The sequence below is a fragment of the Arvicanthis niloticus genome, chromosome 4, assembly GCF_011762505.2.
Source record: "Arvicanthis niloticus isolate mArvNil1 chromosome 4, mArvNil1.pat.X, whole genome shotgun sequence".
Classification (NCBI taxonomy): Eukaryota; Metazoa; Chordata; class Mammalia; order Rodentia; family Muridae; genus Arvicanthis; species Arvicanthis niloticus.
Genome location: NC_047661.1, coordinates 88,407,392 through 88,426,035, shown reverse-complemented (window position 1 = coordinate 88,426,035; position 18,644 = coordinate 88,407,392). Strand labels below are relative to the sequence as shown.

The following is an 18,644-nucleotide window of genomic DNA, read 5'->3' as shown; positions in this document are numbered from 1 at the left end:
AGAGTTCAGCTTCCGGTCCTCATCTCTGAGACCTGCTCAGACAGAAAGACAGGTCTTTGGCCTGCTTTTTGTTGGTGAGGTTAGCTCTAACACAGGTGGTCTATCAAGATCTTGTAGATCAACAACCAAATTACATACCACTCATCCCTCCAGGCCTGTCCTTTGCCCTAGAATGAGATTAACTTGATGTGCTGAAGCTAATTTATCACTTCCTTCCTCAGCCTGTTTTTCATAATTTAAAGGAAGGACCTGACCCGACACAACACCACTCTTGCAAAGTCACTTCTGCAGTCTGTGGCCCTGGCATAGGACCTACACCAAAACACAGTGAAAATGTCAAGTCTATTCTATTTTTAATGACTAAGAAGGTCCACTCTCTTTCACTACCTCATCTAAAATGTCAGTGCTAGCACTATCAAAAAAAAAATCCCCAAAATCTAACTGCTTCAAGCCCCACAAAACCTACCTCACAGCCTCTGGCTAACATCAGTTCATCCAGCACTTCCAAAGCCTAACTAACACTCATCACAAACAGCTGTGCTTGGCAGACATGACCATTTGCCTGCAGCCTTGGCTGCCTTCGGCTTCACCATCCCCCAAAGTCTAAATAAATATTCTCTTTTTCTACCAAGTGAAAAATCTAGTGGGTAATAGATACAAAATAATGGCCAAAATGCTTTTTCTTGATCAAAGCTCATCGTGAGGATGAAGGTTCCCCTTCTCTCCCCAGCCCACACCCACCACTGCACAAGCGAACAAACAAAATTAAATCAGTATTATAGGCTTTGCACTTGAAGATAGAACTGTTTCACTTAGTGGACCATTTGGATAAGAATAGACAGAAAATCATCACCTCTATAGGCAAATAAGTGTCAATGTCAAGACTCCAAAGAAACCAAGCAACATATACCCAAGTGTATCCTAATGCTCTAACAGAAGGGCTACCTATGAAGATGGGACAGGGAGCGATGCTTCCTCTTAGACAGGCCGATCTTAGAGTTCTGGTTCTGTCCTGTGTTGTCTGTGCCTAATTATGTGCTCAGTCGTTTTGAGTGCTGTCAAATAGATGCAACAAAGAGCGAACTCTACTCCTGAAAGAACAAAATGCACTTTTGAGCTTGCAGACATTAACAGTGTAATATAAGCTAGCTTGTCCTTCTGGGACATGCAAACCCAAAGAGCTGGAGATCTCCAGTGAGAGGAAATGTACCAGTCATAATCTAATCTCTCAGGAATGCTCATCCTCACCATTAAGTCCTGCTCTGCCATTTGACTCTAGATTGTTCTCTGGCCAGCCTCCTGGATGCTCAGGTTATATTATCATAGGTTCTGAGATGAAACTGTTGGCTAAGAGGAGAGCCGACTAGATATTAAACTATGCTTTCTGTACTCCCTGACTTTCTTAGACCACTGAAATCCCTATCCTTGCCTATGTTTACTGGTAATAACAATAGTCAGTGAATATTCAGTTAAGCACTCTCAAGTGGTTATTTGGCATCAGTGTTAAGCTCTACGCTGGTTCACAGGAATCATTGCTCAATAAAATGTAAGTGACCCCCCCAGAATGCATACTTCTTTAAAATATTTCACATTTTAAAGTCACTGATGATTCCTTTGAAAGAATGGACTGTATTAAAATCTCACATCCAGGGCTGGAGAGACAGCTCAGGGGTTAAGAGCACGGGCTGTTCTTCCAGAGGACCCGGGTTCAATTCTCCCCACGTGGCAGCTCACAACTAACTGTCTATAATCCAGTTCCAGGAGATCTGACACCCTCAAACCAATGCACATGAAATAAGATAAAAACAAATCAATAAATCCTTTTTTAAAAATCCCACATGCAGAGGGAAAATAACTAGGAGGCAGTGGTCTAAGAAAGTCAGGGAGTACAGGAAAAATGATGGCAGATGGTAAAGGCTGAACACTATGAATACCTGGTGCCAAGCAAGTGCTTGACAGGTAAACGACATAATCCTATCCCACTTTACAGCTGAGAGAAGTTAGAATCTGGGAGGAGAGTCGACTCAAAGTTATTCAGCAAATGAATAGCTAAAACAGGAATCAAGTCAAAATAACACCAAAGACATTTTTAACCAAGACTAGGGAAATCTGCTCTTTCCGGCTCACTGGGACTGCTTGGCTGGCTTTTATTTGTCTGTTAACTATCTGGAAGTATACAGACAAGAGCTGTGAAAATGTCAACCTTTGACCTAGAAGTTTCATCTTGGACAATAAAGCTGAAGAAAATAACCCAATACAAGAAGTCATCTATACAAGGTGAGTCATGATGCCTACAAGAGAAAAACCGGAAGTACCCTGAGGGTCTGGTTCCAAACGTGGAAAGCATATTAATAAGGGGGAGGTTCTTTTTTGCCTAGCCACATACTACTTTATGATCATTTCCTATGTGGCTTTGAGAAAAGTACTGAGTGAAGCAATATATGTTCTTCCACTGTCTCTCCACAGCCAGGAGAACAGGCCCTGACAGTTCTAACCACCCTAGTTCTTAGAGGCAGGATGCAGCTTCTTTGCCAATTACACGAAAACTTACCAACAGAAAGCTCTGAGCAAGTTACCTGAGGTACATTGTCTCCTCCTTACAATGGTCTTAGGAACAGCTGTCCTTGAGACAAAGCTGAAGGGAAAGAGAGAAGAGAAGGAGCCGACTCCACATCACACTCCTTATCAACAGTAAAGCCAAACACTGAATACAAGTGTTAAGTCTTTTCTGCACTGTAAAGGATGCTCACCCTGGCAATTATAAACTGAAGCTCAGGACAGTGAAGCTCAGTGGTCACCCAGCCAGCTCGTAAACGCAGTTGTTCCATTGTACAATAGCTGCCACATATAAAGTTAACAACCAGTAAATCAACAGATAAAAAAAAAAAAAAAAAAAAAACGTAAGTTAAAGAATCTTAAAACTGCACCTCTCACCTGTACCTAGGGCTCGCTCTTATGGAAAGGTTAAGCAGTCTACAAGCCCCTGTGATCTACCCGCCTCTCTCTGCCTGCCCTCCAACCCCAGCACTGCGGCTACATCCTGCCTGCCTTTTACATGGGTCCTGGGGATCCAAATTCAAGTTATAATGTTTGCACATCAAACGCTTTACCCACCAAACAATTTCTCCAGCCCTAAACTACCCTCTGTAGTAACATCTCAAGTAGCACAGGCCAGCCTCAAACTCACTGTGTAGGTGACCTTAAAACCTTAATTTTCCAATTAATGAAAAATTAATTTTCCAATTAATGGAAAATCCGTTTCCATTTCTGAGGCACTGTGATTACAGGCATGCTAGACCAAATCAGGTTTATTTTCTAATGCTATAAACATATCCTTTAAACTATATAAACCAGGCAGCAATGGTGCTTGCCTTTAATCCCAACACTCAGGATGCAGTAGCAGGGGAGTCTCTGAGTTGGAGTCCAGCCTGGTCTACAGATTGAGTTCCAGGACAGCCAGGGCTACACAGAGAGACCTTTCTCAAAACAGCAACAACATCAACTACAAACTACATAAGTATGAGTTAAACCTTTCTTGAGGTCTAGGTCATTACAATTCTTAGAAAAGGTGGGGAAGAAGGCTCTGAGAATCTGGGTCTCGGCTTTGCCAAACCAAGTGACCTTAATTAAATCTCTACACACATCAGAAGCCCGAGGCTGCTCAATCTGCAAATCAATTATGTTTAAAGAACTTCCAGCCCATCTTACCTGTAATCTGAACAATAGCCATTGGCTGCAATGGTCCACTAAAACAGCCACCTCTGTTCTGGCACCAACCGTGGTGCATAAAGGCGGCAGCAGCCTCCTTAGTCAACATTAATGATTCCGGGTCCTCAAGTCCACAATTTACAGCTTTGAATACCGCCAGCTTAACTTTCAGCTATCCCTCCTTTGTGCTGTAACTTTCAGCCCATAATAGCTTTCCTTTCTCTAAGTAGGCCTGATGAATGGAATCTATATCTGCATAGCTTCTCCATCCAAACACTGAACTGAACACATCGTATGCATTACTGCAATTTCTTTAGTCCTACCAACACTTCGATTACATGTCATGATCTCTATTTTATAAATATGAAAACCAAAGAGCAGTCAGTTAAGCTGCCCAGAGCTGTAAGCAGCAGAGCTCTGACTCAAAGGCAGGTTACATCACCAGCAAGAGGAGGTCTATTGCAACCTGTTTCCTCAAACGCTTATTAGAACAGTGAGTTAATTAAAAGTCTTTCAGTTGAAGCCAGAATCTAAGACCTCTAAAGATTATCATAAATGATAGTTAGCTTCATAAACAGAGTTTAATAAATATACTTTATGTCTTTCTCTATCAAGAGGTGAGAATATTTTTACCACTCTTTTCTAAATACTTTTTTTTTATTCAACTAAGCTAATTTTGTGTAAACCCCTAGATGGTGGGCCTTTATTTAGCAGATATGAGCAAGAATGTCAAAGGGCTTATTGTTAACAAGATAGGTAAGACATTTGCATTATTTGCAAAAGTTGCTCAAACATTTATTAAACATGACAGAGAAAACAATTAAATTATTGCCATGCTAGATGTGCAAGAATCCTGGTAAATTGTTTTTATCTTTCTCATTAATTTTCTCTTCACTGCAGATATTAAGTAGGACTGTGTATTCAAAAAGCTTGAGAATTCAGTACAGAGAAGTCAGAGCTACTGCATAAGGAGAACCCAGCTTCTCTATGGAGCCAACACTGATGTGAGCATTTATTACGCCATGTTCCCTTCTAAGTCATCTCTGGGAGAACCCACAGCTTTGTGTAGATGCTAATGCTGAGCTGCAGAGCTCATGTCCTGCTCTGCCCTGCTGGAGGAGAGTTGCTGTATCTTACTGAAACTCTAGGGGAAAAATGCAGAGTGCCCCCAAATTCTCAGCCATCACAAACAATGGAAACAGAAACATTGCCTCTATGTCTAATTGACTTAATGGGTACTAACTTTACTTAGCTAACAAATGCTTCATCATATTTGAAGGTCAAATGCCAGAAAATCTAATAGCTCCTGCCGAACCTACCTCTTGGAGTATCAATAAGTGACAAAATTATTCTTGTGCCACCTCCCTAGTAGACATTTCATACATGATTAAGCAAAAGTTGACTCCTGACATTACAGCCCCAACCAGGAAAACACTGCAAAACTAAACAGATGCTGTGAGGTGGTTGAGAGAGGAAACAACCAGCCTGAATAGCGATGGAACCTGGGAAACATGACTGGGGACCTCCTAGTTCATTGACTGTGCTCATTCAGTCACAATAACCAGACTCCGAAGACCAGAAATCAGAAAAAGCATATCTAGCATGTATCCTATTTCTCATAGTCAAACTTCTCATAGCATCTGGAACTGTCTGGGATTCTGATTTATTAACTGTCCCCTTCAAGAAGCAAGTGTCAGGAGAGGGGGTTAGAAAGCACATTCTTAAGTCACTTGCAAAATTCAGAGCAGTTGCTACTTCCCTATCTGTAGTAACAGTCCCCCTGTGGAAAGCAGGCTGGGACAGGCTGGGGACAAATGAAGACTCACAAAGATGAGGTGGTTAGGATAATGACAAGCAGGGCCTGGGATAGAGTTGGGGACTCGGGGTATCTGGCATTTAGGAAGCTGGAGTTTGTGGTGGCTGAGGACTTGCAAGTAGAGCTTTGTATTTGTCCACAGTCTGTAGTTTGAAAGACAGAAGAAACTAAGATTCTGTTAAAGACACTGTTAAGAAGTAGAGAAACATAGCAAAAGATACCAGAAAGTTAGGGGTTCGGAGTGGGGATAAAATGGCCAGCTGTGCATGGACTCAGGCATACCAAACTAAGACTGGAACAAGGACAGGGGGGATGTCCAAAAGCCAAACAGCCAGGGGTGGATAATGGTGTCAGTGGGTGACAGAAAGTGGGAGGTGACAAATCTGAAGGTAAGGGGAGGAGGGAGGTCTTCCCTTTCACCCCCCTACATTAGAAAGCAAGTAAACAATTTGACTATATGTATTCCCTTGCCTTTCCAGAAGTTCTCTTGAATATCCTGAGGCCACTACTCATACACAGAAGCTGGCTGCCTTAATGTCTTCAGTGTCAATGCAAACGGTCACTAAGGACATTCCATCACTGCTCAGAACAACTGTCTCTCTGGCATTACTGAAGTCTGAATGTCATTGCACACTCCTCTCTGCACACTCCACTTTCTTTCTCAAGCCTTCTTCCTCTCTAGTAGACACTTGTATCTCCATCTTCTTCCTGATCTTTTCCAGCTGCATACGTTTCTGCACCAGACTTGCACTACCCAATGATTTACTTCCTTTAAGCATTCTTGTAAAAGCTCGACTCTGAAGTCAAACCTATTCTCTCCCTGCCACCCAAGAGCAGAAACTTCATATGATTTATCTCTATGATTTTGTGCCAGGTGCATATGGAGTACTGGACAAAGACTAAGGAAAGACACACTCTAAAACACATGCATATAAAAAGAAAATCAATTTTGCAACATTAATGTCACAAAAATCCTGATCAAAGCATTACCAATCCACCAAACAGTTATCTGTCTCCCCTAAATGGCTCCCCTGTCCTGTGTGATGAGGAGGAGGTTGCAGTCAAATACAGGATGCAGGAAACTAGGGTCAGGAACTGAATTTTACTTCCCTTTGAGTGTTCAGGGTCTTCCACAAAGTCTAATAGTCAGCAGACAACTTGACAGTTTAATTAATCAACTCACAGGCACTGGTTACCATGACGACAAGGACAAACAGAAGTCAGGTAGCCTCCAAGCTACCATCACCACAGACGTTTATTTTTAAATATGTGTTCAATGTGAAACCATAGAGTGTTGTGTCCTATTTGCAGAACATGCCTTGCTATTGGCAAACGGTTTGTCAGACATTTCCTCATGCAGATCACCAGATAGCCCACAGAGTTTGGCAGCAGGAATGGGAATTTTTGCTGAACTTGGAAGTAGGACAGTTGGAATCAAATCTTGTCTTCGCCACTTCCTGTCAGGATGACCTTGAAAAAGCCCTTTAACCTGGTGCACATCTCCATTTCCTCTTCTGTAGAGCGATGATAAGATCATCTTCTTCCTGCCTTACAGACAAGAGCATGGGGAGGGATGGCAGAGGTGAGAGGAAACAACGGACGACCTACTGTGCACCAAGCCTTGTAATGCATTAATTCCCACCTCAGCCCTGCAAAGTCCCAAGTCACTACTTCTTGCTCATCACAAGAGGACAATAGGAGTCAAAAGTAAAGTAACTTTCCCAAGGTCATCCATTGGAATTCAGCCACTTCTGCTTAACCCCCACCCCCACCCCGATCTTCATAAAACCATGTTTCCCAAGTCAGACCGACTCTACTGCGGCTGATACTGTTCTAAGGATATTGGTGGAGACAAAGAGAAACACTTGCTGACTAAGGTCACAGAGTATGTCAGAGGTAAGGATGGAACTGGAAGGCAGCTTTCCCAATCCCTGACCTTTGAAGCCTTTCACTTAACCACGCTGCCCCCAAGACTCAGGAAAAGACATGGAGAGATGCACTGCTTATTCATTCAGACCAGCTGTTCCAAGTCTATTTTAAGATGAGCACTTTGAAAATCATGGAAGGTTGGTATCAAGTGTGTCATTAAATATTCCATATTAATTGACCCTTTAGAGATTTCCCATGTGAACAGCACATGCTGTTAGCTTCTTATTATGGAAGCAGCTCAAAGGCCAACTTCTGCAACACATACTTTGAAAGGACACTCAAACAGCAGCACAAAACACAATTCTAATATATTTTTTCACGAGAATCAAAAGCAATGACATTTTGCTGACCGTGGTTCTGTCCACTAAATTCCAGAGACAAAACAAAGCCAAAATGTAGATTAGATTGATCATAACAGGATGCAAAGTCTGTCCTCATGAGAACTGGGGGTTGGGGGGGATGGAAGAAGGCCTGTAGAGGGCCTGTAGAATAGCTACACAGTCCACATCATAGCTAATAATGGGTATATGAATTAATAAGTATAGCTACAACACAGAAGAAGGAGGGGACCATGTCATGACATTCATTTAAAGCAGTGGTGCTCCTAACTTCCAGGTAAATAAATATAAGCATGACTAACTCCAGACTCAGCATTAAACCATATACTCTGGACCAGCTGTCACAAAGCACAGTATTAACTGACCCGCATTCATTTCCTATATTTTCCTATATGGTTGTATTCTCTTTTCCCATCAAACACCTGATAAATACCTGACCCTGCTCTACTCTGAGATAGTGAGGTAAATGCTATTGAATCATCCAAATGCAGCATTTGATACCTGGAGCCAACATGACAATTCAGTATCTGACAAGCAAAGAGTGTCCTTAACAACATCCGCAGGCCAATCAGAGAACACTCCAATGAGGTCGCATCACAGACAGCAATACAGGGAGGAAGAGAAGACCTCTCTCCATTTGATGTGTACCTGTGCCAACAGCCTTGGCGAGAGAATTGAGCTCATGTTAAATGTTCTGACTCAAACCTTGACTCCTCTATGAACCAATTTTCAGTACACATTACCAACCCCTCTTGGCCTCAGAGTGTCTATCACTCATAGTATCTGTCTCTTTGAATAAAAAAAAAAATATGTGACAGGTGCCTTCTAAGTGAGACTTAGAAGCCTTGGGCAGGCTTCTGAGGAAGTGGTGGTGATGGTTATTGTAAAATGTCTCTGCATCTAGTGTGCACTTGTAGCCAGTCACAGACCTAGTTCACTCAGGCAGAATACTTTCTGGTTAGGTCATTATGGAGAAATGGCAGGTTCCCATCACTTTCAAAAAGCTACTCAGCTGTAAAGTAGAAGGGCAATATTATCTGCAGTGATCATCAATGGCACTGAGTGGGCTGGTATCTGGGGTTTATAATAACAAAGGTAGAGCTGAATATGTCATAAAACTCATATAGTTATCTTTGAGAGGACTGTAACCAAAGAGTCACCATTTTCAACCCATTAATGAATTTATCTTTACTTATGTATGTCTGTTAATTGTGATTCCTTGTATCAAAATCCAAACACACATTATCAGTAAGTTAGTCTATGGCAGGCTCAAGCCAAGTCACAGCATGGCAGGGAGATGAATAAGAAAAAAACCCTGTAAAACAAGGCATGTTGCACTGACCTATGCACACCAGGTTATTGCACAAAGCAACATGTACTCAGCCACGCGTGAAAAGGGACTCAGGAAAGACCCCTGACTCAAAAGAATGCTGGACCAAATCTTCAAGCAAATGAAGAGCTCTGGAAGCAGAGAAAATGCACCCAAATTTGCACACTGACATTTAAAGGCACAGCTCATCCATGAAAGCATAAAGGAGTCAGGAGTACCACCAGGAGAGCCTTACAAGATGGAACAGGACCAGACAATGGGTGCGCATATACTCTCAAAGGATTCTGGAGTTAATCTGAGGCCCATCAGGAACCATCAAAACAGTTCAAAGGAAGTTCAGTAACCACTTATCTTCCCCAGTGGTACAGGTCAAAACCAGTGTTGCTCTTCATTATACCCAATGTTCATCAGCATATCTTTGTGATTTTACCTTGAAATTACATCCTGAATTAAATAATGGATGGACAAATGGATGGATCAAATAATGGAAACAACATGCAAGGTTGCAAATGAGAGGATAGAGAAGAAAACTGATGATGTAGAAAATCTGAGGAAGGGTAAAAGAGAATTTGGGATGGGGGGTGGTTTGCCTTTCCCAGGAGGACTGATCCTTCACTCATGGTACAAGAGAGAATGTATCACCTATGGGCGCAAAGGCAGGCATGGGAGCTGAAGAGAGCCTTCCTCTGATTTTGTCTGTTTTGTCTGCAGACGAAGAAGCGATGGCATCAGTGCAAAGGAATGATGAAGGAGAAGGAAGTGACAGAGGCTACATGAAAGAGAAGAAAATGCACTAAGGGGTCATCTTGGACAGTCAGAAAATAAATGACTAGAACAGTTCTCAAGTGGTTAGTGTCAAATTCTTTTACATTCCTTGAAACACTGACTACTGAGATCTGTTAGCAGCTTGTGTTTGTGGCGGTCGCATATCTATCAATGTTTGTCATACTCAAATTCAAAACTGAGAGATCTTTATACACAAGTATAATGGAGTTAGAGCAATAACATCAGCAATATGCAGCTTTCAGAAAACTCCAGTGGGAAGATACTGTGTTAATATTATAAATGGGGTCAGACTTGAGGAACACATAAAGGCCTCTCTGAAACTGCCTGGAATCCCAGGTTTGAGGACACCTAGTCTAGATCCTCAGAACTGACACGATAGGGTAGGTGACAGCGCTCACTTGAGGTTTAGGGACCATGAACTTTATGTAAGAAGAGTCCCTGTGGTATGATTTTCTTCCATTAATTGTAGGCAGACAATAGGTAACAGACTAGATGTAGCCAGGGTTCTGTTTATCCAAAGGAACATGATAAATAAGTGAAGCCAGGAAATATTCGGAAGGGTTCTGGAAAGTGAGTTGTGTAGGAAGGAAGCAAAGCCATGACAGCAGGGAGGAGGCGGGAGAGGCAAAGAGTTCAAAAGATCACTGGATTTTAGGTATTAGCAGAATAAGCCAGAAAGAACGGGGTAGTGACGGAGTGGGATGTCTGAAACTGAGACACCGGAGGGGAACTCATAAGAAAGTAGTTCAACATCCAAACTGAACATGATCTCTCCCAGCCTCCCAAGCCTCAAACCAGAGCTCAACCTAGCTCAGATCCATCCTGTCCACATTCAGAGGTCCCAAAGGCCTGTTCACTGCAGTTCTTTACTGCTTCTCTAGGCTTCTATATCCCTCTCCAGCCTTGGACTCATCCCCGCCCCCTTTTTTTCTGGCCTCACCCTCTCTTGACCCAGTTCTACCCACACCCTTGTCCATGCCCAGTATTGCCACAGCTAATACACCCTGGCTGTCATTGAGTTTTCTACCATGTCCAGACTTCACCTAAGAAAGGAGTGTCACAATGGAGGCAGATGTAAGCTGCCAATGCAAATTCAGTCCATGGTGATACATTAACACCATCGTGGATGTCCTGAGATGATCCAGGAAAGAGAATACGACCTGAATATAACTCAGGTTAGAATGCGAACATGCTAAAGGAATGTTGAAATAGAAAGAGCTGGCAAAGAAAACTGGGCAGGAATAAGAGCCATAGAGAAGTGCTAAGAGAGCAGAGCATGAAGGGAGGAGGAAGGGGCACTGGGAAGACAGCAGTCGGGTCCGCCATAGAATTTATGAAAAATGATGAAAGTAGGCAAGATCTAGGGATTCGTATATGGCATAAATCTCATTTGCATGACAAATTCTCCCATTGCAAATGCGCGCGCGCGCACACACACACACACACACACACACACACACACACACACACCATGAAAGAAAAGCACTCCCAATGTCCTCAACCATGACATCCATGGGACAGTAGGTTCACAGATAAAGCTTCAGTTTGTATAAGCCCTGATGGAGCCACCAACTAGGCCATCATAGTAAATGTTTAAAGTTTGATACCCATGTCACATGGAAGGGCAATGATCAGTGAGGACTTTACAATTTCAGAGGCAGATGATCCAAAAGAACAATGCAACAGATAAAAAGGTAGCTAGCTAGCTTCTGGGAAAGATGAAATAATGCCATTATTCTGAGTGAATTAGAAATGTATCCAAGACACCATTCTTCTTGAACAATGAGAGCATTGTGTCCCTCCATTCTCTTTAACCTAATAATCTATACACACCACCACTTTATGTGGGAGACAGAAAGTGCAGTCGTGTAATACACAAAGTGGTCTGAAGTGATACAATTATAGGGTTGTTAAATATATGGTTATGTGCAAAAGAAATAAAGTTCTTCCTGTAACTCTAACAGGAACATGAAAAATGGCACTGGGTATTAGCAGGCTGGAACGTTAACTCTAGGTACAACAGTCAGTCAGTTTTTAACAAAAGCCACAACACTAATTCTCTGCTTACAGGAGAGAAATGAGCGTGGAAAGCAGTAACTCTTCAGTTGAAATGGTATTCAGAAGAAAACCTTTAGAACATATTGAATTTATATTATTTGTGTTTGCTCACTGCAAATACTTTTTCACACATATGTGCATACATATAAGAATAGTACAGTCTGCAACTGGCCTAACTTTTTAAGTTTTGTTTTCTGCTTCTGAGACACGGTTTCATATAGCTAAGTCTAGCCTTGAACTTCTGATCTTCCTGCCTTCAGTTCCTAAATGCTGGTAGTATAGGTATATACCACAACACCTGGCTTAAAATCTGTATAAATCCAAAGGTGTTTTTAGTGGATATAAAATAAACTCTACATAATAAGAAAATAACTTCTTTTCTAATCCTTTTACCTTAATCTCCGGCTCTCTTTTTAACAAAATTAACCTCAATGAAACATTTTCACCTAGGACCCTGTCGTCTCCTAATCTCTCTTCTCCTCCATATGGTGTTTGCATTCCAGACTATCAAATTTCTCTTTTGTCAAGGTCACCAAGGAACCTTAGACTGTACAAATCAATATTCTAACCTGGGTTCCCCCCCCCCTTGATCTATCAGCACCATTTGACACATCAGGTCATTCCTGCCCTTAATTCTCGTCTTAGAACCCCACTCCATGGGTTACCTCCTGACCCAAGGTCACCCCTCTCGGCTCTCCTCCAGGACACAAGTCAGTTCACAAATCTGTTCACTCAGACTTGGGCCTTCACCCTCAATCATTGCTGCCATCCAACCTCATCTTTTCAGATGCTGCCTGTACTCTTGTGGCCCCAAATCTGTATCTACATCTTCCACCTCTCCAATCACCTGCTCAGTCTCTCCTCTGAGTGGCTGCTGGACATTGAAGCATGCCAGCTTCTGCTCTTCCTTCTTTTCTTTTCTTTTCTTTTCTTTTCTTACTTCCAGACGCTATTTTCCTCTAGGTCTCTCCAACTCTGCAAATGACAGCTCTGTCATTCCAGCAGTTCAGGCCAGACTCTTGGCGTCACCGTTGAGTCCCATCTTCTCGTCCCCTCTCAGCTGGGCACACCGGTGTAGCCAGCTAGTCTCTACCCTCCAAATGCATGCAGAACTCTTTCCTTTCACCACCGACCACTCCTATTCTGGTCATGGCTGCCAGGTCTTTTGTCTGAATGGCATCACAGGCCCAGAGTGATCCCGTTAAAAAGGTAAGTTAGGTCACATCATGACTTCATTCAGACCCACCCTCAGGGTGAAAGCCAAAGTCAATATAAGGATCCCCAAGTACCCATTGTCTCCCCCAAATACATTCCTTCTCTTCCATCCTCCCTCTCCTCCAGCTTCTCTGGCCTTCTTTTCCAGTCTAGTGTGCCTGGAGCTAATTGCCTCAGGGCCTTCCCATTTGTGTACCCTCTGCTGAGAATATTCTCTTGGTTTGGTTTGTTTTCAGACACCTACATTCCTACATTCCCTGGATCCCTTCAGGCTTCTGTCTAATTATTGCCTTCTTGGAGAAGGCTCTCTTACATAACCTACCTTCTCTGAAATGACATTTCTCTCTGTTCTCTTACTCAGCTTCAGATGACCTCACTGAACATTATGTCACACACTCATCTATTTCCGTATGGCTTATCTCCTCAACACCAGGAGCATCTCTTTAAGGAAAAGACTCTCTGGCATTTGTTTTGTGCTTTAAGTCAGTATCCTAGACAAGGCTGTTTGTAAGAACAAATAACTATTTGTTGGTGGAACTCTTCAAGGATGAGCAATTCATCTTAAGATAATTCCAAGTTTCTTTCTGTACACAATGGTCATAAACCTCACTAAATATAAGAATATTATTCCATGGCATAGGGTGGCCCAAGTAAATAAAACAATGCTACTGAAATAATCTCAGCAATTACAAATTCTCTGATTAGTTTTTATACATTGAGGCAGCTCTTCTTAGCCACTAAAAATGACATTAAGTCACTAAGCCCATCCCCTTTTCACAAGGGCACAATGATCAATAGAGCTTCCCAATGAACCACTAATGTACATTATGTCCCGGCCATAATACCGTTTGTGATGAAAAGCAAATCTGTCTAAAATACACAGATACAAAAGTATTGGATTTTCAGTGGTCATCAAAAATCTACTTAACTTTATATTAATCCTTATACTAGACCACATTAAATATAAAACAAATGTGGCATTTACTTTTTGTTTTGTTTTGTTTTAGCCAAGATTTGCCTGAAACTCACTACTTAGCCAGGCGTGACTTCGAAATCTTTGTCCCCACTGCCTGCAACTTCTGAGTGCCAGGCACTCTAGTAAGAAGCATGTGCTGCCATATCCATGTAGCCTCCCTAAGCCATTAGGAATGAAAGCAAAATCTACATTAATATTTCCTAAATATTTGTTTCTTGTTGAAGGTCATCATCTTATCAAGATAGTGACACCAGAAAGATGCTGTGGTCCACAGCTAAGAAGAAAAATAAGCAAAAGGGGTAGGGCCTCCTTTATGTTTCTGTTTTGAAGAAGATTAAGCTAGCTTATGAATACTACAATATTCAAATCTATAATTGAACAATCATTATTTACAGTGTTATTTGTGTTATAACACAAACATGACAGAAGGCTAAAATAACACCCCACTCACTGGAATAAACACCCTTATTTTAAAAGGCTGTTCATTTTATAGCCTCTTTGGGAAAAGTATACACAGAGAGAGAGGGGGGGGGCAGGCAGTAAGTAAAACAATAAATAAAGTCCCCTTTGTTGGCATTTGTCAAAACAGTTTCTGAATACCCAAAACTCTCAGGTATGATCTAGTTATTTCCCACTTTGGAAGCTAATGTGTCATAAGGAAATAATATACTTCAAATAATTATCTTCAACAGAAAAAAATGTTAGGCATAAGAAGACTGACTCTTGGAAATAACAAAAACAAAAAGTACATGGAAGACCATCTCTAACTTCAGAAGAGCAAGTTCTGCTGGGATGCAGGTCACCATTAGCAAGGTACATTTGGGAGCTGGAATTGTAAACACAGGAAAACATGGTTCTATAAAAGATGGTTGAAGCAACTTATGAGAGGAAGCCAAGCAAACCCTTCCTGAAGAGATGGGGACCTGAAGGGAATTGGGGAATAGGGAAGAGTGGATGCTTGGAAAGAAACAGCAATGCCACCAGCATAGGAGACAACAAATACACCAAGACTATAGCTTCTTCCTCATGCACTATGAAGACGACTGATTGGGTAGGAAACTCATAACCAGGAACAACCAGAGCCCTTGCCAAGAAAGTTGCATGAGGCAGAAATATTTACAGATGCTAGCACAAAGAAACCTGTAGGTCTTTGTGATTCAAATGTTTAATTGTATCCTGATACCCTAAAATAACATTTTAGGTAACTTTGCTAAGACTGAACACTTACTACATATGGGCTGAGTATTGTGGGTATTATATGGCACCTTACTTCTCAAAAGCATTTACTAAGTCTTGCTTAATGATATAATAAAAGCCTATATTATGCAAATGTATATACCTAGCTCATAACCTCTCTGTAGTGGGACCAAGAATAAAGGATATAAAACCAGATGCCCCACACTCAGGACTAACTTTTCAGGACCATGTTTAAGCCGGGCGGTGGTGGTGCACGCCTTTAATCCCAGCACTTGGGAGGCAGAGGCAGGCGGATTTCTGAGTTCAAGGACAGCCTGGTCTACAGAGTGAGTGCCAGGACAGCCAGGGCTACACAGAGAAACCCTGTCTCGAAAAAACAAAAACAAAAAACAAAAAACAAACAAACAAACAAACAAGAATCAGGACCATGTTTAAGATGAAGTCCTCTCCCCAAGTGCATCACGAGAGAAATCTCTGAGTCTGGAGCCAGAAAGCTCAGAGGTGGACTGAGTTAACTCAAAAGAAAAATCTAATGAAGAGTCATTTCACTGCCCTACTTACCTCATTACAATCTGGGGGTTTATTGATAGCAGGGTAATAATTCCCTGAGGGAGAGAATCGTGGTCTGTTCACTGTGGTGGCCTCAGTGGGGAACAGAACTCCTAGAATCTGCGCCTGCTCCATTTCATTAATGATGCTCAGTCATGAGACGGATTACATTATAGACAATGTCTTTAAGAGAAGAAAGAGCATGCAACAAGATCCTGTCCGCTGTTAACAGTCAAAGAATTCGCAACTATCCAAAAAGGAAGGAAGGAAGGAAGGAAGGAAGGAAGGAAGGAAGGAAGGAAGGAAGGAAGGGAGGGAGGGAGGGAGGGAGGGAGGGAGGGAGGGAGGAAGGAAGGGAGGGAAATTTGGTTATTAAGAACACCTTAATAAGTAACTGCAGAAAGTTCCAGAAACTAAACTTCGAGGAACTATGCACAGCATATGGCATCAAAGCACAAGGGTCCGTGCTGTTACTGAGACAGTCAAATAGAACTGGAAATCTAGAAACTGACTCCTGTGCACATTGGGACCTTACTCCTAAGAGTAACTCTGACAAGCACTAAACCCCTCCACAGGACTATCTACAGTGGCCAGAATAGTGAACAAGTCCACAGAATTAGCAATCGTCCATCATTCAGCTTTGTAAGGAAGTCTAAAATAATTGATCCTTATTGTAAAGACATATGGCACTCACTACTGATATGTCTGCTTTTTTCTTGGGGACTGCCTACCAACAGGTTGAAGGCAGATCATCAGGGGACACAAAATTTAAAGTGAGGATCGACCCTGATGAAATCCTGACAACCAGGGCAGAGTGTGGGAGTTTCTGCTTTAAATGTGAGATTATTAAACTGCATAAGGTCATTTCTTCATGCAAGGACACAGCTCTGGTTAAGTGGCTGAGCTCTGAATCATACAGGACTAGTGCTAAAATATATCACTAAAAGGTCTCTTTCCTTTCCCTTTTAAGTTGAAAGGTTTCTTTTTCTTTTTCTCGTGTGTGTGTGTGTGTGTGTGTGTGTGTGTGTGTGTGTGTGTGTGAAAGACAAAATAGAAGTTCTGAGTTATGGTGAACATCCTCTGAACAAAAACTTTCCGACGGGCCCAAAAAAGCAACACTGAGCTGCACTGTGACGTTTTGAGCAGTCTCTGAGTAGCCCACTGCCCCCCACGCCTTTCAGAACTGGATTTTAATCAGAATCCCCCAAAAGGTAACTCCAAGCAAGGCTAAGGCCACAGGAGCCCAAGTGCCTCCAGGCTACCTGAGCACAAGACCCAATGAAAGAAAGCAGAATCTCCAGCGAACTTATCACTTCCTGTCGCTGGTGGGGGAGGCTGCACCGACTCCCCTGATCTTTTCAGACAAGCTATAAACACAACCTTCCAGTTTGCTAACAGACCACAGGCTTAGGGGGGCGGGTTGGGGAACTTCAGGAAGGCTTTCTGTGTCCCGCTCATTTTTTGTTTTGTTTTGTTTTGTTTAGATTTCCTCTGAGCAGATAACGGTACCAAACGTCCTCTACTTCCTAGAGTCCTCGTGTATGGCATAGTTCCTCTTTCCAGAACGTGGGGACCAAATGCAAAGCAAAAAACAAGTCAAAGCAAAATTACCCCTTCGCTTCATTTCATCCCTTCTCATTGTTATTTTAGAGCCGGATCCCTTTTTGTTATCACACACACACACACACACACACACACACACACACACGCCCCGGGTGGAAGCAGAAAGGTGAAACGCGCCCTAAGATAACTTATCTCTTCCCGCCTCCCAGAAACCATTGATTCCATACACCATCTCTCAACGCAAGGCTTTAGTTCTGCTTAGAAGCTAAAATCATTTCAAGGAAAGTGAGGAAAAGCCCCCAAGCTGAGAATTGAGAGGCAAGGCAAAGCGAAGCGCACCTAAATGTTTTGCATTTACACAAAGAAATTATCCGGATGATTAATGGGAGCCTCTGACGGGCAGCGGGGTCGCGGGGTGGCCTCCATACCTGGGACATCTGGGGCCTCAGGTTGATCTCCTTCAGATTGATGGAGTGTGGCCGCAGGTTGTTGAGCAGCTGGCAGAGCAGGACTCCATCGCGGAGGGTCTGCGCCAGGTCGAACACCTGCGCTGAGTCCCAGGTCACCCGATGGTTGGCGGGCAGCACTTTGCAGTGGATGAGCCACTGAGCGCACTGCTTCCACGGCTCCATGTCCGACGGCTCCGGGACCCGGCCGGGCCGGGGCGGGCGGCGACTCCGAGGTGGCCGCCGCGGAGCGTCAGCGCCCCGCCGACGCCAGTCGCGCCGGTAGCCCCTGGGTCTCTCTGCCTTTCTGGAGCGAGCGCCGCTGCCGGCGGTTCGGGGACGCCGCGTGGGACTCGCCTCGGGTCCCCGCCCGGATGCGCCGCGGCCCGGCCGCCGCTGCAGCAGCGAGTGCCGCGCGCTCTCGGTGCGCCCCGGCCGGCTCGGCTGAGCACTGGCTTCTGACTCGCGAGCCCGGCGCCCCGCGACTGAGCATGCCCAGCGCTCCTGGCCGGTCTGTGCCGTCCGCGAGTCCCCGGAGGCGCGGGTGCGAGCGTGCCCGCCGCCTTAGCTGGGGGTCGGGAACTGAGGGCGGGGCGGCGGGGGGGGGGAGGAGCGGACCGAGTTGGGGCGGCGGCCACAAAGGGGATCCCGGCGCCCCCGCCCGCCCGTGAACCCTCAGACGCGCGGAGCTTGCACAACCCCGGGGCGTCCAGGGATTAGCCCATCGGCGCGG

General features: G+C 43.6%; 1 protein-coding gene across 3 annotated transcripts in view; it reads right to left on the bottom strand.

The window, feature by feature from the left end:
- Vav3 (vav guanine nucleotide exchange factor 3) overlaps positions 1 to 18,369 on the bottom strand; it is a 321,021-nt gene extending 302,652 nt beyond the window's left edge. Inside the window, exon 1 of one of the 3 annotated variants that reach the window (XM_076933154.1) lies at positions 17,894 to 18,369. In XM_076933154.1, coding sequence (XP_076789269.1) covers positions 17,894 to 18,097 — 204 coding nt within the window. In that variant the 5' untranslated portion in view covers positions 18,098 to 18,369. The remainder of the gene's footprint in view (positions 1 to 17,893) is intronic. The other 2 variants (XM_034500278.2, XM_034500279.2) reach the window with 2 other exon arrangements.
- Between the last annotated feature and the right edge of the window lie 275 nt (positions 18,370 to 18,644).